The following is a 27,808-nucleotide window of genomic DNA, read 5'->3' as shown; positions in this document are numbered from 1 at the left end:
AAAAAGGTGAGGAGGAGCTGGGAGGCATGATTATATGTAGCATTACGCTATTTTTACCCACGTGCAATGCCCTCAGTGTTTCAATGGATAGGAGTCTGTAACAGCTTTCTCCCTGATGCAGGCCAATTCCAGAATGTTTTGCCGGCCCTTTGCAACTGTCTGATTTCCACGCTCGCTTTCGCCACTGCATTGCAGGGATGTTGTAAAAGGCAAAATGCAGAAATTTGATAAAGCCCCAGGCACTTTGCTTTTGCATTCAAGGCTAATTTCACAGGACATCATGGCTGGGTTGTCACTGTGGCCAGCACCTGACAAAAGACCAGCTCCTCCAATTTCGTCGTGCAAATCTCACCCTGGAGAAGTTGGAGGTGGTGTGAAATAATTTTGGTTTTCATCATTCGGGGAAGCCCCCTCTCCCAGAGAGACCCCCTCCCCATCCCAGCAACAGACCTGCTCTTGTGGTCCGACACATGCTCATGAACAAGGATTCCCACAACCACTGGTGTTAAAAGAATTAATCAGGGAGATTTATTGAAGTATCAAAGGTGGTTAAAAGGCAGACATAGATATTTACATATATATTAACTTTTAGGCACGGGGGGAAACAGTCTTGGGCTGCAGCGGAATAAGCCCCGTGCACTCCCGACCCCCAGTTATATATTAATTATTATATTTTCTTCTTTTTTTTTTAAATCTCCCCTTCCAAGACACAAACAATATAAAATAAAAACCGCGAGCCAGAGACAGACACAGAATCACACGCCAGTTTCTTCGTCTCTCCCCCCCCCCCCCCCAGACAAAACAACAAGAGGGAAAGTGGGTGGGAGGATTTCAGGGGGGAAGGGCCTGGAGGGGCAGGGTTGGCACGGGGGTGGGTGGACAGCTACTGGCACAAATGAGAAAACTCACGGAGGGAGGAAAGAACTGGGGGGGGGGGCAGGTCCCCAGAAAGGAGTTGGGAGAGCGACCGGTAGCGGCAACTCATTTTGTGGCAAGGTACGGTAACTACATGGCCGACCCGGGGTGAAGTGGTGGAGACTGCTGCTTGACCCCCACCCCCCACGTATTGTCTTCCCAGCGGTCGACCGGAGCTACTTCTGAAGTAGCTGGAGTAGCTTGTTTGTAAAAATGGTCCCTTTTGCACCGATAGAGAGCTGCACCTGGGGTGGTCAAAACCATCGAAACGGGATCAAAATGGACACCAAGGAAGAAGGGGAAAGGGCCTATTGCTGACCCCTCCCTAGCTCTTTTTTCTTTCATAACTGCCCTTCCAGCTGCTTTCTAGGAGAGGGAGCAGAGAGGGAGGAGGGGAGGGGTTTATGAGCTACACTGGGGACTTCCTAGTCGGGTCTGGGGACGAGATGGTCTAGTGCAGGGGTAGTCCAACGGCGGCCCTCCAGACGTCCACAGACTACAATTCCCAGATGTCCATGGACTACAATTTCCATGAGCCCCTGCCAGCATTCGCTGGCAGGGGCTCATGGGAATTGTAGTCCATTGACATCTGGAGGGCCGCAGTTGGACCACCCCTGGTGTGATCCCACCGGTATGCGTGGCCAGAAGGAAAGGTTTAAACCGGCCACGGTGAACCCGCACACAGCAATGTCGTTAAATGCAATTTCCCCCCCCAAAAAAGATCTCTTTCTTTCTCCTCCCACTCTCGAAGACGGGCCCGCAGATCTCGGTGGCCACACCATTGCCAGCTGATACAGGGTGAATCACCAGAGCTCCGTGGTGGGGCCATGGCTCAGTGGCAGAGCAGATGTTCGGCAGGCAAAGGATTCCAATCCTTGGCGTTTCCAACCCAAAGGTCTCAGAGAGCACGTGTGATGGGAAGACTTCTGTGAGCCTGGGGCCTTGGAGGGTCACTGCCAGAAGAAGATGATGCTGAGCAGAAAGGGACTCAAAGTCTAGCTCGGTATTGGGTGGCTTCACACGACACACCACTAGGCACCGGGGGTCCCCTCCCCTGCTCCCGAATGGGCACAGCACATAACAAGGATGACAGAGACAGACAGAGAACATCCCCACCTTCCTCTCCCCCTCCCTCCCCTTCCCTAAACTATCATGGCTTTGAAGAAAAACAAGGAGTCCAACCTTCTGCTTAAGGCCCAATGCAGCCACCGCGGCCTGGCATTAAAAGGGAAAGCCTGCAGGACGAGAGGGACTCAAAACCGGGTTGTCCCAAAGAAAATTCAGAACACCCTCCCCCCCCTCCCAGCCTTGCGCTCTCCTGCATGCTGGCTCCCCAAATACCGGACCCCCTGCCCCGCCTCTATAGTAAAATAGACCTGAGGGGTCCTAACTCACAGATCAGCTCTCCTCCAGGGTAGAGAAGTTCTCTCCGGGGCTACTGGAGATGCCCCGGAGCAAATATGTTAATACCCCCCTCACCTCCCTCCCCCCCAAAAAAGATATTTTGAAACTCAGTGCTAATATCTGAAAAAAAATCAGAGCTAATGAACCACAGACCCCCTAGGGGATCGGGTCCTTGTTACGAGACCCCCGCTTTGCCAGCCCTCGAAATCTCGGCATCCTGGTCTCCCTTTGCGCCTTCTATCCTCCGACCTCCCGCAGGATTAACTTTTGAGCTATTTACAAAGGAACAGGGCCCTCCCCTATAGCTTTGCTTCCCCGCCCCAAGGGGAAAGGGGCGTGGGTATCCCCATGCTCTGTTTTACGGGAGCAGAGCCACACACACGCACGCACGCACACTTGTCCGCACTCACACCTCTCTCCGGAAGTAAAGGACGTCACTTCCTGTTTGGAGCGCATGGGACAGCCAATGGCAGAAGGAGGTGGAGCTTCATGGCTGGGGGTGGGGCTAAAGTCCTCGGTTTCAAAAATAAAACCGAAAAAAGTGGTGGCCACATGTTTGTTTTTTACACAATAGATTTTTTTTCAGCGTTTTTTTGTTTGTTTGTTTGTTTCTCCCCCCCTCCCACCCCATTTCTTCTTAAATCCAACCCTTCCCCACCCAACCCATCCCCTCCATCAAGAGCGGCGTCTTCCCTATAAACCTCGAGCTTCCGGAATCCCGCCCCCCTTTTCGGCCGCTTCCCACAACCTTCTGTCCCTGGCGACCCTTCCAAAGCCCCCCTCGCCCCCCCCTCCCACACGCCCGGCTTAGATGAAGAATTCTTCCTTGCGTTTATGCCCATCGCCGCCGTTGAGGAAGGCCTCGCGGGCTTCTCCGTGCTCATCCAAACCGCTTGCCTCGTGGGTCAGGTAAGAGCCTGTTTTTAAAAGGAGAAGAAGGGTGAGGACAATATCACTTAACATTTATATAGCGCTGCCAGCGCTCAAACAGCTTCACCCTGGACTCAACAAAGACAAAGGTTTTTTTTATCTCACTATGCATGCTAACCTTATGTAACTTGTGTATCCGCGTTCCGCACAATTTATTTTAATTGGGATTATGTGACTGTTAGTAATATATAATGTAATTTTGAATTCTACTTTCTGGTCCCAGGACAAGATAGCGGCCAGCTTAGCTTCTACTTGTAAGAAAGTTTCACACTGGTATGAAGACAGTAAATAGTAGGGTATGAGCCGTGGATCACTGGCTTTGACAGCTTTATTTCTGATATGTCTTTGTGAACTACAAATGGGTTTGAGGGGTCTGATTGGCTGGTTTGGCAGGGAGTTATCATGTGGCTGTGTTTGGATGCTGTGACACAGTTTACTAATGTAACAGGATTAACTTTTGCTTATATATTCCTACTGTTACGATGGGCAGTTCTTAGTCTGACGAAGAGTGCTTGCAATTCGAAAGCTCACGCCTTAAATAAATCTTTGTTGGTCTTAAAGGTGCTACTGGACTCTGATTTTTATTGAGCTTCACAAATGTTAGCTAGCTGAAAAACTTCTGATAAAGTAGGCCAGCATTGTTATGGGGCAAGAGAATGTGCAAGAACCTGCTACCTTATACTGTATCAGAGCACTGAACCATCCAGGACCATGGCACTTCAGCTCAGTTCGGCCACCTTGGCCAGGGGTAATCAAACTGTGGCCCTCCAGATGTCCATGGACTACAATTCCCAGGAGCCCTTGCCAGCATTCGCCAGCGAATGCTGGCAAGGGCTCCTGGGAATTGTAGTCCATGGACATCTGGAGGGCCGCAGTTTGACTACCCCTGACCTTGGTGATCGCCAAAGCAGCCAAACTGAGCCGAAGTGCCCACCCCACCCTAGTCAGAACAGTCTACTCAGACTGGCAAGGGCTTTCCAGAGGCTCTGGCAGAGGTATTATCATACCATCTACTCCCTGATTCTTTTACCTGGAGATTGCACCCGGGATCCCAAGCAGCTTGGGACAATTAACCTGGCATTACCCCTTGCTTGACCAGAAGAGAATGACGTAAGAAGAGCCATGCTGGATCAGATCCATGGTCTATCTAAGCCAGCCTTTTTCAACCTACTGACCACAGAGGAGCTCCTGAAATAATTTTGGAAGCTTCAGGGAGCCCGGGAAGTTATGTCAGCTGGCCATGCCTCACTGCCACACACCCCAGAAGTTACATCTCACCAGAAGCGAGATCAACACTTATATTAACAGGCAGCCCCGAGGAGGACTGGGGAAAGGAAAGAGAGGAGGCAGTTTAAAGCGAGAGAACGTCTGAAGGCTCCACACCCTCTCGGGCACAGAAATGACGAGAGAACTCACTATTGGAGGAGTGAGCAACGGAAACAGCCGGTTCCCTAGTTTGTGGCTGAGTTCAATAAGACAGAAGGGGAAATGCTGCGGACCCCCTCTGGAGTTCCCATGGACCCCTGTTGTGAATCCCTGATCTAGGCCTAGCCTATTTCCCATACTGGTTCACAGTTGCCCCTGGGAAAATTTGTTGTTGTTGTTATGTGCGAAGTCGTGTCCGACCCATCGCGACCCCATGGACAATGATCCTCCAGGCCTTCCTGTCCTCTACCATTCCCCGGAGTCCATTTAAGTTTGCACCTACTGCTTCAGTGACTCCATCCAGCCACCTCATTCTCTGTCGTCCCCTTCTTCTTTTGCCCTCGATCTCTCCCAGCATAAGGCTCTTCTCCAGGGAGTCCTTCCTTCTCATGAGGTGGCCAAAATATTTGAGTTTCATCTTCAGGATCTGGCCTTCTAAAGAGCAGTCAGGGCTGATCTCCTCTAGGACTGACCGGTTTGTTCGCCTTGCAGTCCAAGGGACTCGCAAGAGTCTTCTCCAGCACCAGAGTTCAAAAGCCTCAATTCTTTGACGCTCGGCCTTCCTTATGGTCCAACTTTCGCAGCCATACATTGCAACTGGGAAGACCATAGCCTTGACTAAACGCACTTTTGTTGGCAGGGTGATGTCTCTGCTTTTTAGGATGCTGTCTAGATTTGCCATAGCTTTCCTCCCCAGGAGCAAGCGTCTTTTAATTTCTTTGCTGCAGTCCCCATCTGCAGTGATCTTGGAGCCCAGGAAAATAAAATCTGTCACTATCTCCATTTCTTCCCCTTCTATTTGCCAGGAATTGAGAGGGCCGGATGCCATGATCTTTGTTTTCTTGATGTTGAGTTTCAAGCCAACTTTTGCACTCTCCTCCTTCACCCGCATCAACAGGCTCTTTAGTTCCTCTTCACTTTCTGCCATTAGAGTGGTATCATCTGCATATCTGAGGTTGTTGATATTTCTCCCTGCAATCTTGATCCCAATTTGTGACTCCTCTAATCCCGCATTTCTCATGATGTGCTCTGCATACAAGTTAAATAGGCAAGGCGACAGTATACAGCCTTGCCGAACTCCTTTCTCAATTTTGAACCAGTCAGTGATTCCATGTTCAGTTCTCACTGTTGCTTCTTGACCTGCATATAAATTTCTCAAGAGACAAATAAGATGCTCTGGTATTCCCATCTCTTTAAGAACTTGCCACAATTTGTTGTGCTCCACACAATCAAAGGCTTTAGCATAGTCAATGAAGCAGAAGTAGACGTTCTTCTGGTACTCCCTAGCTTTCTCCATGATCCAGCGTATGTTGGCAATTTGATCTCTAGTTCCTCTGCCTCTTCGAAATCCTGCCTGTACTTCTGGAAGTTCTCGGTCCACATATTGCTGGAGCCTAGCTTGTAGGATTTTGAGCATAACTTTGCTAGCATGAGAAATTAGTGCAATGGTGCGGTAGTTTGAACATTCTTTGGCATTGCCCTTCTTTGGGATTGGAATGTAAACTGACCTTTTCCAATCCTGTGGCCATTGTTGAGTTTTCCAAATTTGCTGGCATATTGAGTGTAGCACTTTTACTGCATCGTCCTTTAAGATTTTGAATAGTTCAACTGGAATGCTGTCACTACCACTACCTTTATTGTCGCTCAGACTTTCTAAGGCCCATTTGACTTCACATTCCAGGATGTCTGGCTCCAGGTCAGTAACTACCCCATTGTGGTCATCAGGGATGTTAAGCTCGCTCTTGTATAGTTCTTCTGTATAATTTTGCCACCTTTGTTTAATCTCTTCTGCTTCTGTGAGGTCCCTACCATTTTGGTCCCTTATCATACCCATCTTTGCATGAAACGTTCTCTTCATATCTCCAATTTTCTTGAAAAGATCTCTGGTCCTCCCCATTCTATTGTTTTCTTCTATTTGTTTGCACTGTTCATTTAAGAAGGCATTCTTATCTCTTCTAGCTTTTCTCTGGAATTCTGCATTCAATTGGGTGTATCTTTCTCTTTCTCCCTTGCCTTTCACTTCCCTTCTCTCCTTAGCTATTTGTAAAGCTTCCTCAGACAGCCATTTTGATTTCTTGCATTTCTTTTTCTTTGGGATGGTTTTAGTTGCTACCTCTTGTACAATGTTGCGAACCTCCGTCCATAGTTCTTCAGGCACTCTGTCTATCAGATCTAATTCCTTAAATCTATTTGTCACCTCCACTGTGTATTCGTCGGGGATATGATTTAGTTCATACCTGAGTGGCCTAGTGCTTTTCCCTACTTTCTTCAATTTAAGCCTAAATTTTGCAACAAGAAGCTCATGATCTGAACCACAATCAGCTCCTGGTCTTGTTTTTATTGACTGGATAGAACTTTTCCATCTTTGGCTGCAGAGCACATAGTCAATCTGATTTCTGTGTTGACCGTCTGGTGATGTCCATGTGTAGAGTCGTCTCTTGGGTTGCTGGAAAAGAGTGTTTGCTATGACCATTGTATTCTCTTGACAAAATTCTACCAGCCTGTGCCCTGCTTCATTTTGTACTCCAAGGCCAAACTTGCCTGTTATCCCGGTTATCTTTTGGCTTCCTACTTTAGCATTCCAATCCCCCATGATGATAAGCACATCATTTTTGGGCGTTGCTTCTAGAAGGTATTGTAGGGCTTCATAGAACTGATCAACTTCATCCTCTTCAGCAGCAGTGGTTGGGGCGTAGACCTGGATCACTGTGATGTTGAATGGTTTGCCTTGGATTCGAACTGAGATCATTCTGTCATTTTGGGGATTGTATCCCAAGACTGCTTTTCCTACTCTCTTATTGATTATGAAGGCTACTCCATTTCTTCTGCGAGATTCTTGTCCACAGTAGTATACCTGATGGTCATCTGAATTAAATTCACCCATTCCTGTCCATTTTAGTTCACTGATTCCTAAAATGTCGATGTTCAGTCTTCTCATTTCTTGTTTAACCACGTCCAGCTTGCCTTGATTCATGGATCTGACGTTCCAGGTTCCTATGGAATAAAAATCTTTACAGCATCGGACTGTCTTTTCGCCACCAGTTACTTCCACAACTGAGCGTCCTTTCGGCTTTGGCCCAGCCGCTTCATTCATTCTGGCGCTACTCGTACTAGCCGTCTGCTCATCCCCAGTAGCATATTGGACACCTTCCGACCTGAGGGGCTCATCTTCCGGCGTCATATCGTTATGCCTATTGGAACTGTCCATAGAGTTTTCATGGCAAAGATACTGGAGTGGTTTGCCATTTCCTTCTCCAGTGGATCACCTTTTGTCAGAGCTCTCAGCTATGACCTGTCCGTCTTGGGTGGCCCTGCACGGCATAGCTCATAGCTTCACTGAACTACGCAAGCCCCCTTGCCACAACAAGGCAGCGATCCTTGAAGGGGGCCTGGGAAAATACCAGGACTAAATTAGTGTTCAACAAGGGGGGTGGGTGTCTGTGCGATTCACAGTGAGGATCCAGTTCCCTTCCCCATTGCCGAACCTGGGTGGCTCTGCCATCTGTCTTTGAACTTGGAGCAGTCGCTGGCATCTGTAGGCACTGGAGCCAGGCCTTGAGCTGCTCCCAGCATCCTTTGCTGCTGTGCCCATGCGTAGAGCCATTCCCAACATCCTCTGCTGACACGTGACTGCATTGACTACACATGCAAGACAACACCTTTTTAATTTGGAGGGAATTGGAATTTAAATTGGGGGGAATTTAACCCTCCCCTTATGTTTTTTTGGAACATTTCAGATTTTTCTTCCCACCTGGGGCATCCTCCAGTTTAGCAGAAAAATCTCTTTAGCATCAACGTGGCCCTGATCTGTGGATTTAGACATCCACAGATGGCTGCCAGATTTCGCTATTCGATATACAGATGATACATCACCTGTGTACATGGAGGCTCCACTGAGCCATCAAGGCTAACCGTAGTGGGTGGACCTATCGGTCATGAAAGCGATCACTCCCCCCCCCCCCACATCTTTGCACTCAGCGAACGCCACAAATTAAATTGCACATTGTGTGGAGAAGTACTTTCTATCATCTTTCCTGAATCAACTGTCAATCATTGTCATCAGCTGACCTTGAGTTAGGAAAAAAGGGAGGGGGAACCGCCTCTGTCCACTCCATAGCCCAACTGATGGATGGGGGGGGGGAGGCTAAGGAGGAGAAGCAGAGGTCTGGAGGGGGGGAAGTGACGGGAGCCCTTTTCCACTCATCACATTTGACAAAGGCTTCTGCCAATAATGTTACGTTCAAGGACGCTGGAGACCTTATCCAATATCCGTAAATACGGCCTGGATGGCATTCCCCTTGTGCTCCACAGATAAGGAAAAATTAAACAACAACCGGTTCACCATCATCGGCAAGGACCAGAATTTCCTGCTCCATCTTAGAAGGAAAGAAATTCTGTCTGTAACCGCTCTGATGACATGAGGGTTAAGGAGCAACATCCAAACTAGGGTTGTGCGCGGCGTCCTCTGAATCAGCCGCTCCGGGCCGCCGCAGCCAGGGCCTCACCGCAGCGGGGGGAGGGAGGGTGCGCGGCTGCATACCCTCCCTCGCCCCCCTGCGGTGAGGCCCTGGCTGCGGCGCCCAGAGTGGCCGATTCGGAGGGTGCTACACACAACCCAAATCCAAATTAAGTAGTCTTCAAGGAGTGCCCCAAGAAAGCCTGACCATAACTCTGTGCAAGGTGATGCCATTACTGTGCAAGGTGATGCCCTCCCTCCATCTTTCCCAAAGATCTGGTTTGAAAACAAGGCTTCTCCCCTTCCCTCAAGGAAGCCCTGCCCCAAATAGCTCCACTAAACTCTCAACATTGCCAGTTTCCCTTCCCCATCTTGAAGATGAGAAGCATGCTTGCTACAAAAGGGGGGAAATGCAGAATAAAAGAAAGCAAGCCAGGCTTTTAAGGAGCGGGAAGAATTCTGTGTCGGGAAGAATGTCAGTTTCCTTGACTGGTGGTGGGAAACTCATAATCGACGGACTTTCCTGTTTATAGCCAGACTCTCCCAGCCCTTTCTTGTCCTTGCCTCCAAGTTTGTGGTGTAGTGTTGGGCTGGGATCCGGGGATCCAGGTTCGAATCCCTGGCCTGCCATAGAGGCTTTACTGGGTGACTTTAGGCTAGTCACACACTCTTGGCCTCACTGGCCTTGCAGGGTTGCTGGGAGCATAAAAGAGAGGAGGGGGGAAACATGCAACTGGGAAGAAAAGCAGGGTATGAATCACGTCAATACATTTTAAAAATAGAATCACGCTGACCTTTCTGCCGGATGGAACACCAGACCATGACTATAAGGACACAGATGACCAGGAAGACGAGGAGAGCCAAGATACCCCCGACTATGGCGTAGGGTACTGACGTCTGGGCTTCCACAATAGCCCCAGGGTCTGGAGAAGATAGGAAAAGGTTAATGGTCTATACCAGCCTTTCTCAACTTTATTATCGTTGAAAACCCCCTGAAACATTCTTCAGGCTCTGAAAAACCCCAGAAGTGGCCCAATCGTGCAGAATATGGTTGGGAAGCAGAGCTGTGAACATGCCCACCTGGGGCCCCTCCCCTTCCTACCCTCTCCAGGCCAATCACTGGCTATTTTGGGGGGTGGGTGAGCTGAAATGACCATATATGGTTATATCACCTGATAAATGTGAAACAAATTTTAAAATATATTAAAAATTAATTAACTCCCACCAATTCAGGACACCCTTCCAGGGCTGTCAGGAAACCCCAGGGTTTCATGAAAACCTGGTTGAGACAGCCTGGTCTACACAGTCGGGGTGTGGAAAGAAGACTGCTCTCCATGAGCTTCCTTCTTTGCTAGGGGAAAGTGAAAGAGTCGTTTGTTTGTTTCTAATTCTGGGATTGACATTCCACCCTGTCTTTGAAAGCTCAGGGTGGATTACAGTAATAGAAAACACATGTTTTCTATTCTGAGGCTCCTTTGCAGTTCTATCTTATTATTACTGCTACTATCATGTTGGAGTTATTATTGCTGTATTGTTATTGCTGTTGTCACATATGTTTCCTTATGTTATCTGTACCTGTTTCTTGTTCCCTGTAAACCGCCCTGAGCCTTCGGGGGAGGGCGGTATATAAATATAAATATAAATATAAATATAAATATAAATATAAATATAAATATAAATATAAATATAAATATAAATATAAATATAAATATAAATATAAATATAAATATAAATATAAATATAAATATAAATATAAATATAAATATAAATATAAATATAAATATAAATATAAAAATGTACATTCCATAAATACAAAATAAACATTGAATTAAGTGTTAAAACATTTAAAGGTAAAGGTATCCCCTGTGCAAGCACCAGGTCATGTCTGACCCTTGGGGTGATGCCCTCTAGCGTTTTCATGGCAGACTCAATACGGGGTGGTTTGCCAGTGCCTTCCCCAGTCATTACCGTTTACCCCACAGCAAGCTGGGTACTCATTTTACCAACCTCGGAAGGATGGAAGGCTGAGTCAACCTTGAGCCGGCTGCTGGGATTGAACTCCCAGCCTCATGGGCAGAGCTTTCAGACTGCTGCCTTACCACTTTGCGCCACAAGAGGCTCTGTTAAAACATTACAGCATCCAATTAAACATTAAAATATTAGCCAATAAAATTGCTCCTAGTATCTTCTCTCATATGGAGAGAGGGTGGTCATAGAGGGGAGTTCCCAGGAAGGTTTCAGCTGGACAGAGAGGCCAGTGGTTCAGCCTGTCTCAGGGGTGGCCAAACTGTGGCTCTCTAGATGTCCATGGACTACAATTCCCACGAGCCCCTACCAGCAAACTGTGGCTTTTCACATACCCCTGAACAACAATTCCCATGAGCCCCTGCCAGTCCTGGCAACGGCTCATGGGAATTGTGACCCATGGATATCTGGAGAGCCACAGTTTGGCCACCCCTGTCCTATCTAGTCTCTTGCCTGCCAGCAACCAGCAGGGTAGACCATCAACTGCTTTATCCAGCAACCACTAAGATCTTAAGCCTCCAGGGTGACGGTTGCAACCAGAAAATGGCGGCCGCAGGAGGCGGAGTCCTCCGCAAAACATCGGGGGGGGCGAGGCAATGCATACCTCTTCGGCTTATCCGTAACTCTTCGGAATTTCAAACAGATGCTCTGTTTAGCAGGACGCTTTTTCAAATGAACATATTGTTTAAAAATATTTCCCCTGCACACATGCCGCTTCCTTTCAGCTGCGCAGCGACAGTCCTTGTGTTGTGGGGGCAGCTGCCGACGAAGCGAATTTCTAATACCCTGCCCAGCCATTCAGAAGCCCTGTTGGGGAAAGGCCCCCCATCTGGCCCCGCCCACTTTCTAGAAATGCTTGGCGGGTGCCAGGGAAGGTGTGGACGGGGGCCAAATCTTTTATTAATAGGGACTTGCCTGACTTCTTCAAACTCATGTATAGTAGAATGCAGATGGGGTCTCACAGACCTGAATGCTCCTCCATATATAAAGGGGGGAGGGGGGAATCCTATGAGCACAACACGTCATAGAATCATAGAATCATAGAATGGAAAGGGGCCATACAGTAGGCCCTCTAGTCCCAACCCCTGCTCAGTGCAGGATCAGCCTCAAGCATCCAGGATAAGGATCTGTCCAGCCGCTGTTTGCAGACGGCCCTAGGCAGCTGATTCCATTGCTGAACTACTCAGACTGTGAACATTTTCTGCCATGATATCTAGTTGGTACCATTCTACATGTATTTTAAAGCCCATACTGCGGGACCTGTCCTCTGCTGCCAACAGGAACAACTCCCTGCCCTCCTCCAGCCTTTCAAATATTTAAAGAGAGCAATCTTGTCCACTCTCAACTTCCTCTTCTCCTGGCTGAACATCCCCAAGTCCCTCGGCCTTTCCTCACAGGGCTTGTTCCTAAGTCCCAGATCATCCTCATGAATTTCCAAAAGAAATTCCGTCTAAACATCCGGAAGAAGTTCCTGACAGTTAGCGCAGTTCCTCAGTGGAACAGGCTTCCTCGGTAGGTGGTGGGTTCTCCAACTTTGGAAATTTTAAAACAGAGGCTGGAGAGCCATCTGACAGAAAGTCTGATTCTGTGAAACTTAAGGAGGTGGCAGGTTACAGTCTATGAGCGATAGGGTTGTAAGTGTCCTGCATAGTGCAGGGGGTTGGACTAGATGACCCATGAGGTCCCTTCCAACTCTATTATTCTATGAACCCCCTCAATTTTGTTCAGTTCTGTCCTTTCCAAAGTAAGGCCACCAGAACTGCACATCGTGCTCCATGTGCAGCCTGGGTGTACAGAGGGACTGTGACATCCTGTGATTTCGATGCAATACCTCTGTTGACAGTGACTGCAGTTGCCTAGAGAGCTGTGCCAGAACCTTCCTTTCAGGCATGCCGATTTTCTAGCTGAGGATGGTTGAACCTTGACCAGCAGCCTGATGAGGAAGAGCCCAGGTGCAAGGGCTTTGCCCTCCCTGAAAACAAGGGCTTGGATCAGGCGCCACTGAGTGGGCAGTGGAGTTCTCGGCTACAGCGAGCCAGGCTGGGAGGGTAGCTGCCGGCACTGTGAAGGGTCAAAACAGCCGGAGCGGTGGGCAGCCCGAGCGCCTACGTTGCTTACCGTAAACCACCAGCACATACTGGTCCGACGAGCGGCCATGCTTGTTCTCCACTTGGCAGGAGTAGGTGCCGTTATCCAGCATGCTCAGACTGGGGATGGTCAACGTATCGCCCTCGAGCAGGGCCCGTTCTGGCAAGGAGTCGTTTGCTCGGTTCCAATTGATCCTCGTGGGGCTGGCAAGGAAAGGCAGAGCAGCCGCAGGTTAAGCCTTTGGCCTCTCCCCGCCCCTCCGGGGGCCGACTCCTCCTCTCCGTGGCTCCCCAACCGTCCCTGCTCGCCTCCCCACTGTGCTTTCTTCCTTTCCCTTCAAGGTTATTTGCAGCTAAGGCTGCCAGGTCCAGTGATGGATGGGAGACAGAGCGGAGCGGCTGGATCAAGGGGCGCTGGAGTAATAACTCCAGTCGGGAATTGTATCCATCAGTCAGACCAGCCAGGGAGAGAGCTACAAAGAGGGGCAAGGACAAGTTTTGCCAGGCGTAGAACAGCTGCAATGAACAGTGCGACTGCATCTTCTGGAGTCGTGCAGCCTAGGAAATTTCAGCAGGGGCACTTTTGGCGTGTCCGGCAGTGCAGGGCCGAGGAAAACCAGACCGGCTGACATTCCCTTTGCGGTGCAACCCTCATAAGGGCAGGCAAGCAGGCCTGCTACCACACCGGCCCTAAGAAACCCACTGGGGAGCTTCTGAGAGTTAAGCTGCTTTCTCTGAACTAGGAGTACATTTCTTTTGCCCCCCCCCCCCCCGGCCCTATTCCTGTCCCCTGCCCCGGGTTGTTTTGGCTCCAACAGAGACAGAGAGTTTTTGAACCAATGCAAACCCCCCGCACACACAAAAACGGGCCCAGTCCATTTATCAGAGAAGAAGGGGACAATAGGACACGGCATGAGCTGTAGTTTCCCTTTGGCAAAAAGAGGCTGATCCCTGTCTCCCTCTTCTGCCTCCCAGATAAATGCTGTTCTGAGACCCCAAACTCTGTCCACGTGTATCTAGGGAGGCCAGACCCCTGCATTGGGGGCTTCAGAAAGTGAGGGGAAATTATGGCAATCCCACCTGCCCCACTTCCCACACACACACACACACACACACACACACACACACACACACTCATAGGCACCAGGAAGAATGTCCCAATGAGCTGAACTCTTCCGGAAGTGTTGTGAGCACGCTGGGGTTGTGAGGAGGTGACGCTCTGGGTTTTGGGCAAAACTCTACGATTTGAGGCCAATTTTTGTTCTTTTACCACAAAGTTTTCTCAAAAGCCACAGTGTTACCTCTGACATCACTTCCGGGTGATCCAAGCATGCTGTATGTTCTTCTGGTTTTGGGTAAGTGCGAGGGGGGAGCTCTCTTCTCCCCTGCCAACAGTGCAGCTGTGCCTGGCCACCCTATGTGCATCCTGTGCCCCACCCTAGTTTTCGCTCCCTTGGGAATTTTAGCATTTCTTACCCTCAGTGGATTGAGAGAAGGGGGTATTGCAGAGAAATGCATTTTCCAGTAACTGCTCGGACATGGACCTGGGTTTCAGCCCCCTAACCTCTCCGTGGACTTCCTCACAGTGAGGGGCAGTATATATGAATGAATGAATGAATGAATGAATGAATGAATGAATGAATGAATGAATGGACGTTTGCACACCTGAGAAGCAATAAGTCTTGGGTGTTACAATGCCCAGGTCGTCACTGCCTATAGGAGGCTCAACAGGGCAGCCGGAGGGGCGTTGGGCGAGCGGCACACCAACCAGATGTCCAAGTCTTCCACCGAGTCCCACTCAGTTCCAACACACTCCACTACCAAAATCGATGACGCCGGGAAAGCCCTTGTCCGACATTCTCCACTAGGGTTGGGCGCTTTGGCATCCGAAGCGACCGTTCCTGCCGGCCGCTTCGGATGCCAAAGCGCCCAACCCTACTCTCACAGTGTGAGCAGGCAGGCATAAGATCCTGATCCTGTGTTTTCTTTATAAATTTCGGCTTCCTGGGAAAGTACTCACGGTGGGTTGCCATTGACAGCACACGTCAGGACTAAGGTGTCTCCTTCCCGCATCACCCCTTGGGGAGGGCGGATCCTCACTGTTGGTGAATCTGGGGAGGAAGAGGGTGGAAAGAGACACAAAGGTAAACAAGAGGACCGTCGAGCAGCCTGAACACAAACTTTCTGCATTCCGTGCAGGGGCAGGCACTTTGTTATGCTAAGCACCTTTGGAAAAAAAAATAGAACACTTCTTTGCAATCTGTGAACTACCGCCAACTTCAGATAGGAGTGTTCTACTTAGATCTGATGCCAAATTTCCCTCTGCTCTGTCTTTTCATTTCTAAGGGGGGGCCTTGCGAAAAAGGGGAAGCATATTTGCAAAGGACCGAAGGGCCTACTTACATATTTTTTAACCCACATTAAACAAAATGGCATTTAAATAAATGCTGTATTTCAAAAAGAGCCCTCGAGGTAGTAAATGCTGGGGGTGGGGTAGGTAATTTCAGCAGGTATTGCTGTGAATCGCAACTGCCAAACATTTTGACTGATGTAGTAGACTCCTCTCTTGCTATATGAATTGGAAAGTTACTAAGGGGTCTCTGTGCGTCCACCAATAGACAGGGACCCTGTGATGGTGCCCAGTATTCAATCCTTTTTGCTTGTCTTGCCTTGTCCAAAACAGGCAACAAAATGGCCCTTAATAACTAGGGATGGGCGGGCTCCAAGGCACAAACCAAATTTCCCCATGAAAATGCCCTGGTTCATGCCTCCTGAACCTAGGTTCGGCATTTCACATGCCTCAGTTTGGTTTGGGAGGTTGGCTGGCAGCCATATTAGGCAGACAGCAAATATGTTCATGTGCCCCATTGTCAGCCCAAATTCTGGATTGTTTCTCTCCATTTGGAAGGGGTGGAGAAAGCGACTGGAGCACTGAAATGGCTTCCAACCATTTTGTTCTGACAGCTGAGAGGACTGCAGGCCACACTGTCAGGCTGAAAGAGATCCAAGCCATTTGGGGGGCACCGGATTGTGTCTCTCCCTTTGGAAGGGGGGGAAGCAGACTGACACATTGAAAAGGCTTCCAGCCCTTTCAGGCTGACAGCTGAGAAGCATGCGCACCCTACTGTCAGACCAAAATGGCTGCAAGCCATTACAGCCCTCCCCTACTTTTAAGCAGACAGAAGTGAAAAGGACTGGCCTGAACCAGATTGGTTTGTGGTGGTGGTGGGGAGGACTTGGGTTGTCTGGACTCCGGGGTTCAGTTTGGGAACACCCAGACTCCTAAACCGAACCAGGATTCATCAGTTCGTGCTTATCCCTACTAATAACCACTTAGGAACTCAAGTTCATGATCACATTTGTGAATGAAACTCTATGCTACAAAAAAACGATAAAAAAACTTATGGAGAAGACCGAGGTAAAACCTATCTTCCTAGTATGTGTACATGGGGAACTTGAGGGGACCCTCCATGGTCAGAGCCAATTCCTCTGAATCCCAGAGCCAGAAGGCAACATTAGGGGAAGGCCTCAGCCTCTCTGCCCTGTTGCTGGCCCTCCAGAGGAACTGGCTGGCCCCTGTGTGAGACAGGATGCTGGACTAGAGGGACCCCTGGTCTGACCCAGCAGGGCTCTTCTGAGGTTCTTAGGAAGGCATTGGTCTCTTTGCCTTGTTGTCGGTCGTCCAGATGATGTCTCATGGTGAGGATCGTGGTCTCCGAGAGGAATTTTCTTGCTGGAAGCAGTCTAGCAGCAACTTTCCTTCTGGGCCACTACAGACTTGAGGGAGAACCACTCTGTGGAGGGCTAGGAAGGGGTGATGAACGAGCTCCTCTAAGCCCTGTCAAGTGGCCCCATTGACCAGGTCTATTCACTCTCCTTTTTTGCTTCCGGATCAGAACTTGGGCTCCCCAATTAGCACCCCTCTCCAGGGAACTGGATTTAACTTAAAGGCCTAGGCCGGGGGTGGCCAAACCGTGGCTCTCCAGATGTCCAAGGACTACCATTCCCACGAGCCCTTGGGCTCGTGGGAATGGTAGTCCATGGACATCTGGAGAGCCACGGTTTGGCCACCCCCGGGCTAGACAGCAGACTCCAGCTGCCAATTTCTATGTGCCTATCTAGAGTGGAGAAAAACATTCAGCACAGCCTGCGATATAACCTGTGGCCACTTCTCTGTCCCCACCATCCAGCTCCTGCCCAAACAGCCCGACCCCTGCTGTCACTTACACTGCACATCTAGCACGTACTGCGTCTGCTTCTGCTGCCCTCGCAGCGCAGGGTGGGTGGCCTCACAGGTCACAATGCTGCCGTGGTCCTTACGCTCCACCCGAAAACGCAACACGTTTGTAATGCTGAACACTTTCCCGTTTTCTTGTTTGCTGCTGATACCTAGGAAAGAAACACACAAACACACAAACACGAACGCCGGTCAATCGAAGCAAGGGTTTGCGAGCACCCCCTATGAAAACAGAGTGCAGAAACGTAGGCGATGGTGGTGTGATTGTGGTCGTTTGGGTTTTTTATTTCCATCTGGCAAATGACACACGACCATAAATAGAGCACACAATGTATGAAGGAGGAGAAGGAGAAGAAGGAGAAGAAGGAGAAGAAGGAGAAGAAGGAGAAGAAGAAGAAGAAGAAGAAGAAGAAGAAGAAGAAGAAGAAGAAGAAGAAGAAGAAGAAGAAGAAGAAGAAGAAGAAGAAGAAGAAGAAGAAGAAGAGTTGGTTCTTCTATGCCACTTTTGTCTACCTGAAGGAGGCTCAAAGTGGCTTACAGTCGCCTTCCCTTTCCTCTCCCCACAACAGACACCCTGTGAGGTAGGGCAAGGCTGAGAGAGCCCTGGGATTCCTGTTCGGTCAGAATAGCTTATCAGTGCTGTGGAGAGCCCAGAGTCACCCAACTGGTTGCATGTGGGGGAGTGCAGAATCAAACTTGGCTCACCAGATTAGAAGTCCGCACTCCTAACCATTACACCAGGCTGGCTCTGGAATAGATGGTTGCACACACTTCCTTCCCACACTAGAGCCAACACGGGTTCAGACTAGAACAATGAGAATGATCCAGGGGACCAAGACCTATGAGGACAGGTGGAGGGATTTGGGAATGTTCAGCCTGGAGAAGAGGAGGTTGAGAGAGGACAGGATGGCTCTCTTTAAGTCTTTGAAAGGCTCTCACTTCGAGGAGAGCAGGGAAAGGTTCCTGTTGGTAGCCGAGGAAGGGACCCACAGTAAATGGTTTAAACTACGTGTAGAATGATATTGGCAAGATATCAGGGGGGGGGGGAAATTCAAATCTGAGTAGTTCAGCAGTGGAATGGGCTGCCTAAGGAGTTGGAGAGCTCCCCCTCACTGGTGGTCTGAACAGATACTTATCCTGGATGCTTTAGGCTGATCCTGCACTGAGCAGGAGGTTGGACTAGATGGCCTTTACAGCCCTTTCCAACTCTATGATTCTATGTAAATAGCATTGGCCTCAGATCTGCAGAACTGGATTTGATTCCCCACTCCTCCATATGCGGCCAACTGGATGACCTCAGGACAGTCACAGTTCTCTCAGAGCCCTCCAACCTTGCAGGGTTTCTGTTGTGGGGAGAGGAAGGAAAAGTGATTGTAAACTGTTTTGAGACTCCTTTGGGCAGTAAAATAGGGGTAAAAAAAAAGAAGAAGCAGCAGAGTTGGTTTTTATTCCCCGCTTTTCATGCCCAAAGGAGTCTCAAAGCAGCATACAATCACCTTCCCTTCCTCTCCCACCAACAGACACCCTGTGGGGTAGGTGAGGCTGAGAGAACTCGGACAGGACTGCTGTGTGAGAACAGCCCTATCAGGGCGGTGATGAGCCCAACATCACCCAGCTGGCTGCATGGGAAAGAGCTGGCTCATCAGATTAGAAGCAGCTGCTCTTCTAAAACAGCTCTTCTAGTTTAAGTTCCTGATGCTTGCAGTCCAAAACTACCTTCTGGGCTTCAGGCTCCTAAAAGGAGCAGCTGCTTTAAGGTGAACTGATGCAAACTTTCTATTTTAAGGAGGGGGGGTGGAGAGAGCAAAGGAGTAGGAGTGAGAGCTAATAAAGCACCTTGTGTAAAATGCAAAGAGGACTATGGACGCAGCTTCAATCCTCCTACGCTTTTGGAGATGGCAGCAGCTCTTCCCGGTGAGCATTCCCTGGTGCCCCACTAAAAACACGTGAAGCCAGCTTATACAAAGTCTGGCCCTCAATTTGACCCATCGGCATCCTTCCTCTAACTCAGGGGTAGTCAACCTGTGGTCCTCCAGATGTTCATGGACTACAATTCCCATGAGCCCCTGCCAGCAAACGCTGGCAGGGGCTCGTGGGAATTGTAGTCCATGGACATCTGGAGGACCACAGGTTGACTACCCCTGCGGCAGCCAGTATGGTGTCGTGCATGGGGGAGCGCTTTGGCACAGTTAGGCTGCCTCGGTGATCACTGAAACCGGCACAGTGCGGAGAGTAGGAGCAGCGCCAGTGGTGGTGCACCAGCCGGCACCCGCATGCAGGCACAGAGCTATGCGCCTGTGTGCAGCCGCCAGCTGGCATGCCGACACCGCTCCTCCTCTTGGCGCCACTGGCTGCCTCGGGCTTCATTGATTGCCTAGCCACCCGAACCATGCCGAAGCACACACCCCTGTATTGTGGTTAAAAGCGGCGGCAGTTAAAAGCATATGGAGGAGTGATTCCTCACTCCTCCATATGCAGCTAGCTGGGTGACCTTGGGCTAGTCACAGGCCTGATAGTGCTGTTCTGACCGAGCAATCCTGTCCGAGCTCTCTCAGCCTCACCTACCTCACAGGGTGCAACTGGAAGCTCCTTTGCAACTTCTTCTGGTGGTGAAAGGCGGTACATAAAAACCCAGCTCTTCTCTTCTTCTAGCAGCAGCTTTCGGGGAACCTGGGCAAGCCTGCTACCTATCCATAAACTAGGGGGGGGGGGACGATGGTTGAACCTGCTGTTAGCCCAGCACGTGTTCCCCCACCAAGCCACAGCCCTTCCACCTCCCGACGTCACTGTGCATGTGGAGTTATGCACATTAGCAATGGCGCTCCCACTCATTTTTCCCCCTTTTCATACCAAATTTCCCTCCCATATCTGCTTTGCAGTGACTGTGCTCTGTGGAGGGTGAACTCATTGTGGCCACCCCCTCTTTTTGGTTCCTTTTGGGGTGACTGCGTTATAGCACCGTAACAATTGTATGAAAATTTTAAAATAGGTGTGGCAGTGGAGCATTGCAGGGCTATAGCAACCTACAGGGTATTTTTAAAGGCCTTCAGAAAGGCCTCCAGTGGTACGGCAGGGAGAAAAAAGCTGGGAAAACGGCACCCACACAAGACACCCATTTGCAGCCAGCTTGGTGACCTTGGGCTCATCACAGCCCTGATAGTGCTGTTTTCGCAGAGTAGTCTCTCTCAGCCCCACCTCCCTCACAGGTTGTCTGAAAGCGATTGGAAGCCGCTTTGAGACTCCTTTGGGCTGTGAAAAGCGGCAATTCTTCTTCTCTTCTGAGTGCAAGGAAAGTGGCCCTAGATCAGGGGTAGTCAAACTGCGGCCCTCCAGATGTCCATGGACTACAATTCCCAGAAGCCCCTGCCAGCATTCGCTGGCAGGGGCTCCTGGGAATTGTAGTCCATGGACATCTGGAGGGCCGCAGTTTGACTACCCCTGCCCTAGATGGTTGAGTCCAGGAGCCCCCGATCTTTTTGAACCTGCTGGTGCCTCTTTGGAATTTAGACACAGCACGGTGGGTGCAACAACCGCAAAGTGGTTGCCACAGGAGGCAGAGCCAGACACAAAATTGTTTCTACAGTTTTCCTTCAGTCACACACTGAAGATCTTTGTGCTGTACTGGAAGATGCTAGCAAAACCATTTTTTTTAAATAATCTGCACAGCCAAAACTCTGGTGGCCAATCAGAAGCCTTGCTGGGTAAAAGCTCCGCCTGGTCCAGCCCATTAAGAAGAGACTAGGAAAGGTGAGACATCTGCGGGTCAGGAAAACGCAAACCGTTCTGTCCAGATGGCGTGCTAACATGCTTGGACGGCATTCTTCCCCCCAAAAAATGAAGCTGGGGAAAACCTGGAGATGGGACGCTTACAAAACGGTATTGTATGGAAAAAAGAAAATAAAGAAGCACATCAGTTTGGATAGCAGGGCGGGGGCGGGGAACTTAAGTGCAGAAGCAGGCAAATAAATGTATTTTGGAGTACTCAGCTACTGAGCTAACAAATGCCCATCTGGCCTAGACTCTCCCAGGGAGAGGCATCCTCAGATCCCCCCTGCTCCTGAGTTATACCTGGAATCAACGCTCGGTCGCGGTACCAGCGCAGAGTGGCAGCAGGACGCGACCTTGGGACGATGCAGGTGAGTTCCACTTCTCCTCCTTCCACAGCCTGCTCCTTCACCTCCACCAAGGGGTTCTCCGGTGGCACTGTAAGGAACAGCAGTCGGGTTATAGTACAGGCAACTCGCTTGTTTCTCTGTAATATGCAGGGTGGCATCATTCACCCATTCAGACCCCCAAATCAGCTGTCCTAATTCTCTGATAGAGGAACTGATCAATCATTGGCAGAGAGGTGTTTAGGTACAGCTCTCTCTGTGACCTGTGTTTCTGCAGTACTGGTGCTGAAACACATACTGGGAATTCCTGGGGAGGGGGGGGGGCTTTTGTTGTTGTTTTTAAATAATTCTAGCTCTCAAGTTGGCAGGACAGGCTGAAAAGATAGAAACTTCAGGTGGAATATAAGGGCAGGGATTGGGGTTTCAGGGCTCAGCACACCCCAGCACAGCTCAGCACGTTGTTGCATAGGCAGAGTTTAAATATGCAAAGGGGCACAGCACCGAGCTGCTTAAAGAATAAAATAGTTTGATTGTGAAGAGAAATAACCATGTATACAAAGAGAGAGAAAGGGAGACCCAACTAACTGTCCTAACTGTTGCCTACAGACATTCTTCTGTTCAACCGCTTTTTTGGAGGCAAGCTGGGAGGAAGTATGCTCAAAGGAGCAGGAAGTCTCCAGGGCACAGGAGGAGAATATTTGAAAATCACCAGAAAGTTTCTATTTTAACTATGCTAAATACACATCTCCTCTGATGCCCCCTGCAGGACATTCTTATAGTCTGCTCTGTCATGCACAGTGCAAATCTTGCATATTCTAACAGTTGTTCGCTCATTCCACCCAAAAGATTGTCATGGACACAGTGGCTTCATTTTTATAATTAATCCCAAGTGCCTTCATTCACTTTAATTCAAGCAGAATTTGGATTCTCCCTACTTCCCCCCCCCCCAGCACTCTATAGCAGGGGAAGTCAACCTGTGGTCCTCCAGATGTCCATGGACTACAATTCCCATGAGCCCCTGCCAGCAAATGCTGGCAGGGGCTCATGGGAATTGTAGTCCATGGACATCTGGAGGATCACAGGTTGACTACCCCTGCTCTACAGCACGTGTTAGACTGGGGCTTGCCCACCCCTTGCCCTAGGAGAAGGCCCCTCAATGGTACTGCAGCCTGAAGGGTTTCAAAATGCCAGCTGGGGAGAACCTTCCCACTCTGTGCCTGCCATTTCTGGCACTGAGCAAAGAGGATTCTGTTCTGGTAGACTACCATTATTTGGGCAGGTTGACCCGCCAGAGGGGGTGAGGAGGGGAGGGCCAGCAGCCATTTAAACTTCTGGCTGAGGATCCTCACACTCCAGGGGTGGGTGGGGGAGTGTGGCAGGGAGGTCTGGCCAGCTCAAATATTTCCATGATACCGCCACGGTCAGAAGGTTGAAAAAGGCTGCCCTAGAACAGTGTTTCTCAACCTGGGGGTCGGGACCGCTTTGGGGGTCGAATGACCCTTTCACAGGTGCCGTGGCAGGGCAAACAGCTTGGCCGGGGGGACGCCATCCACGCAACGGCCTTGCAGGGTAGATCGAGATAGAGTGTTTGTCTGTTTGGAGCAGCAGAAAACAGCAAAATCGGCACGGTGGGGCAAGAGGCAGAACTGAACTGAGAACCCCCCCAAAAAACCAATTTATGTACAATCATGAACAATGGATCTTCACGCCACTGGTCTGTTTCGGTTTAATTTCTGTAAAAGAACACTTGCATGATTTTATGGTTGGGGGTAGCCATAACATGAGGAACTGTATTCAAGGGTCGCGGCATTAGGAAGGCTGCGAACCAAGGCCATAGAAGGAGGCGTTTGCATAATAGCTGTTGAGTCGGTTTCAGAGTGTGGCTTTCTCCATCCCTGAAACGCTGTACCTGCAGCTCAACTGATTTGCCAGATTCAGCTGCGATTTTTCCTCCTTTGCAGTGTGCTCTTTTCTTCTCCAGGCAGCTCATAATCTGGGCGGGTGGGTGAATAAGTCCTTTCCTGCTGCATCAGAGGATAAAACCAGACATCCCCGATCCCGTTCCGGCTCTGTGCATAATGGGCACCGTCACCTCCTGACCCTTCGCCTCCCTTCCCCAACTCAAAGGCCTAATGACGGTGGAGGCGAGAGTAGAGGAGACTTACCGAGCACGGTCAGGATGGCGATCTGATGGTGGGTGTCGTCTGTGTACAGCTGACAGAAGTAGCCGCCTTCATCTTCCAGGCGGGCGTTCGATAGCACGATGCGGACTTGCTTTTGGGTAAATTCCACCAGCTGGAAGCGCTCATCTTTCAGGGCTGGGAAGACAGGGGGAAATAATCCAGTTATGGGCTGTGGGGATCAGAACAGGGGTCCTTCTTCCTCCCCCAGGATCTTGGGGGGGGGGGAAGGTTCTCTTCTCAAGCCCAATCTATCACCACTAGCTACAGCAGGGGTAGTCAAACTGTGGCTGTCCAGATGTCCATGGACTACAATTCCCATGAGCCCCTGCCAGCATTCGCTGGCAGGGGCTCATGGGAATTGTAGTCCATGGACATCTGGATGGCCACAGTTTGACTACCCCTGAGCTACAGGATGCTGGTCATGTGGAGTCACACCCAGTGGCCTCTCCCGAGTTAAAAGCAGCCCTGCCGTTAAGGCCAACTAAAGATGCTAAGGGTCTAGGTTCCTATGGAGAAATGTCACAAAACCAGGTGCGTTGTCTGCTATTTTGTATTTCCCCCAGTAGGAAGCACTTTGGGCACCTTCCTCCACAAGCAAGAAATTATCTTGGGGCCACCTCTGGACACATTGAATGGACTTATTCTCACGTTCATGGAGTAACTGGCCATTTCTTGGGCATGCTGCTGGGTGAAGCAGCAGTGGCCCATCTCTTGATGCATGTGGCCCATCCTGCTGCTTTGGCTGAAGCTGTTTGTTCGGTCAGCATCTCTTACAAGGCACCTGCTCTCTCCCTGTGACATATCGTGGCATGGACTGCATATCAAGCTGACCTTTAGGGGGAGCTGTTGAGCGGTGGATTCAGCTGGTGGGTGGGGCATCGACTCCCTGCCGGTTTGCCCCTTCCCATCTCGGTGGCCCCCGAGTCATTCACTTGGCCCGGCCCCACCCATGAGCCCCCTGCCTCCAGGCCAGTTACCCCGTGTGCCGTTGAAGAAAAGCGTCTGGCGGGACGGGTTCTGGATCACCACGATGGAGCCGTCGTACTGGTGCAGTCTGCAGTTGATCTCAGCCTGGCCCCCTTCCGCCACCGTCACGTTTTCGGCTTGGACCTCCTGAGCTCTGGCTAGTGCAGAGAAGGGAGACAAAATAACCGGTGACTGTCGCAGCAAACTCAAGAAAGGAGGCGAGGAGAAGAGACCGGGGGGGCCGCACTGGGATTTCCCAGAGCCGAACACCAGCACCCGCGCTCCTGTTTACAATGGGCACAGTAATAAAATAAGAAGGGCGCTCTTTGAGCACTGACATTATCCACCCAGAGAATGTCAAAGCTGAATGTCAGGCTCTGATGCTGCTGAGGGCACGATTGCTCCTGAGCATGTGCAGACTCCCGCTTCCGTTAACACATACTGTAACGGGGCTCTTACAAATGACGATAGCCAAGAAGCAAGCATAGCTGCCAGGGACGTTGGACCCTTCGAGGAATTCAGCACCACAAAGGACTAGTAACTTGGCACGGAAACAAACATTGAACACAAGGCCTTCTTCTGCAATAGGCCTACATCAACCCTTTTCACACTTTTGACCATGGAGGAGTCCCTGAAATAACTTTTCAGGCCAGGAGGAACCGCGGAAGTGATGCCAATTGGCCGGAAGTGACATAATCACCCATGTCAGCAGGCAGGCTCAAGGGGGACAGTGGGGGCAGGGGACCGCAGGCAGTTTGAGGCTGGAGTAGGCACAGAAACCGCAAGAGAACTCATTCATGCTTGGGAGAGGGGAAGGGGAGCAATGGAGGTGACTAGGTCCCTAGCAGAGCCTCTTGTGGCACAGGGTGGTAAGGCAGCAGAAAGGTTGTCTGAAAGCTCTGCCCATGAGGCTGGGAGTTCAATCCCAGCAGCCGGCTCAGGGTTGACTCAGCCTTCCATCCTTCCGAGGTCGGTAAAATGAGTACCCAGCTTGCTGCTGGGGGGTAAAACGGTAATGACTGTGGAAGGCACTGGCAAACCACCCCGTATTGAGTCAGCCATGAAAACGCCAGAGGGCGTCACCCCAAGGGTCAGACATGACTCGGTGCTTGCACAGGGGATACCTTTACCTTTACCTTTTAGGTCCCTAGCTTGTGGCTCAGTCCATTAAGGCGGGAGGGGCTCTGGATCTCCTCTGGACCCCTGGCTGGCAATCCCTGGCCTACACTACAAATGAGACCGGCTATTTGAAATCAACGTGAACATTCCAATCCTTCTGACGGTCCCAGCTCTTGGCCACCTGCATCTTGCCCAGGTTCCCTCTCGATGCTTCCTTCCTCCCTATAATCCTCCACCCTATTATCTCTTCCAGCGACGCATCCATTCCAGCTTCCTTTTGCCGGTCGTGACCCTCTCTGCCTTCCGCCTGACGGCAGCCAGAAATCCTTCCACCGGCTCAGCCACACCCTCCGTGACATCAGCACAGCCCGGCCAATCGCACAGCCCGAGGCCACACAGCCCCTACAGATTTCTGTAACGCGTTGCAAAGTGCTGTCCCTCATTATTGCGCCTCTGTTGCTGTTACACTGTTTTGCAATTTAGCAGAGGATGAGTCATCCGGCGCTCCCGCTCTACTGATTAAATGGTTCGCCGCCCGTGGCGCAGCTTGGGAAAGAGACGGCGTGGTCGGACAGCTGGTGGGCAGCTCCCCCTGCCAAGTGGCTACGGGCTAGACTAGATGACTTTGTGGGTTACCTCTCCTGAATCACAAAAACCAACGGGATCGCAAGAGCACCACCGCCCTCCCTGCCAAACAGAGACCCACACGGCTGTACTCCAGGGGGGATACTGCAGTAACGGGAAAGCTAATAAAGCAGATAGGAGCAGTAAAGGAAGGGCCTACAGGGGAAATGTCCTTTTTAAAAGAAGGGTATTAGCGATGTACAAAACAGCAAGGCCTGGGAAAGATCACACTATTTGCACTGAGTTATAAATCTGCCGGTCTTGTCTTCCCTTAGACATTTCTTTGACTGTCTTAGAGATCTAGAGCTACTCCCCCGTGCAGAGTAGTTTGGTTATTTATTGAAAGCCCTGGCCAGTCTCCTTCCCAGCCCGAAAGGTGCTCATGGAAACTCACAAAGAATAGGGAACCTGGTTTTGAATGCCACGTGTTGTAGATACATCATGTGCAGATAAAACAGAGCCCTCTAGGCAGAGCGGGCGTCATGCCTCTGGCCTGCGCACCGCCTGCAATGTGGCACGATTACGGCTATGCCAGACAAGAGGAGGAGAGCGATAATAGTTCTAATAAGGCTCAAAGCTTTGTAAGTATCAATCCAAGCTGCAAAATGCCAAGAGCTGCAGCCAACGCGGCTATGTACAACCCCGCACAATGCAAGCTTTACATAAATTTAGCTTTACGTTTGACACTTATCCGAGGCGTTAACGCCACGTAGTTTCCCTTTCTTATTAGAAAACATGAGCGTAATTATTGCCGGCCCGAAGGGCATCATGGTCCGGGGGGGACGAATCGGTCCCACTGAGATGACGTTGCCCATCAGACCAGCCAGCTCGAGAATTGCAGCCACCTGGCCTGTTTGTGTCCTCCCCTCCCAGACAAAAGACCCTCACGTTGGCTTTGACGGTGCGTAAACTCCGGCTTGTCAGCACGCACGGCGTTCTAATAGAAGTGCGCGTTCCGTACCTTTATCGCACTGTCCTTCACGCCGCTTGTTGCCGCCTTGTGGTCTGCAGCCACTGGCTTATGTCACAGGACTGGAATGCTTTTAGGACATCTCTGCTCTCCCTGCCGCAGGTGAGCATCAGAGGCAAAGGCAAGTGGAGGCCAATAAAGGAACAGCGAGAGGGGAGGGTGTGACCCACGTGGGGCAACCTGCCAGGAAATTCTCTTGCTTGAGCTGCGTGGAAATGAATGGAAATGGCACAGAAGCAGGTGTGTTTTGTGTGAAAGGGGATTTCCCACCTTGGCCACAACAGAGGGTTGGCCAAGACTACATTTTACACTAATGGAAAGGGTGGCATAATTCCCACTTCCTGCTGCTGATTTA

The 27,808-nt window shown here is 50.3% G+C and overlaps 1 protein-coding gene across 1 annotated transcript in view; it reads right to left on the bottom strand.

Annotated features, from left to right (window-relative positions):
* Window positions 1–505: 505 nt before the first annotated feature.
* Window positions 506–27,808, bottom strand: part of CADM4 (cell adhesion molecule 4) — a 164,547-nt gene continuing 137,244 nt past the window's right edge. The window contains exons 2-9 of the mRNA XM_077336785.1: window positions 24,752–24,898; window positions 23,757–23,909; window positions 21,548–21,682; window positions 17,470–17,631; window positions 15,263–15,353; window positions 13,274–13,446; window positions 9,925–10,053; window positions 506–3,236 (exon numbers count right to left, since the gene is read on the bottom strand). Coding sequence (XP_077192900.1) covers window positions 3,127–3,236; window positions 9,925–10,053; window positions 13,274–13,446; window positions 15,263–15,353; window positions 17,470–17,631; window positions 21,548–21,682; window positions 23,757–23,909; window positions 24,752–24,898 — 1,100 coding nt within the window. The 3' untranslated portion in view covers window positions 506–3,126. The remainder of the gene's footprint in view (window positions 3,237–9,924; window positions 10,054–13,273; window positions 13,447–15,262; window positions 15,354–17,469; window positions 17,632–21,547; window positions 21,683–23,756; window positions 23,910–24,751; window positions 24,899–27,808) is intronic.

This window comes from Paroedura picta, chromosome 5, assembly GCF_049243985.1.
Source record: "Paroedura picta isolate Pp20150507F chromosome 5, Ppicta_v3.0, whole genome shotgun sequence".
Lineage (NCBI taxonomy): Eukaryota > Metazoa > Chordata > Lepidosauria > Squamata > Gekkonidae > Paroedura > Paroedura picta.
Note: the sequence above shows the minus strand (reverse complement) of the source record. Positions and strands in the feature narration are given on the sequence as shown.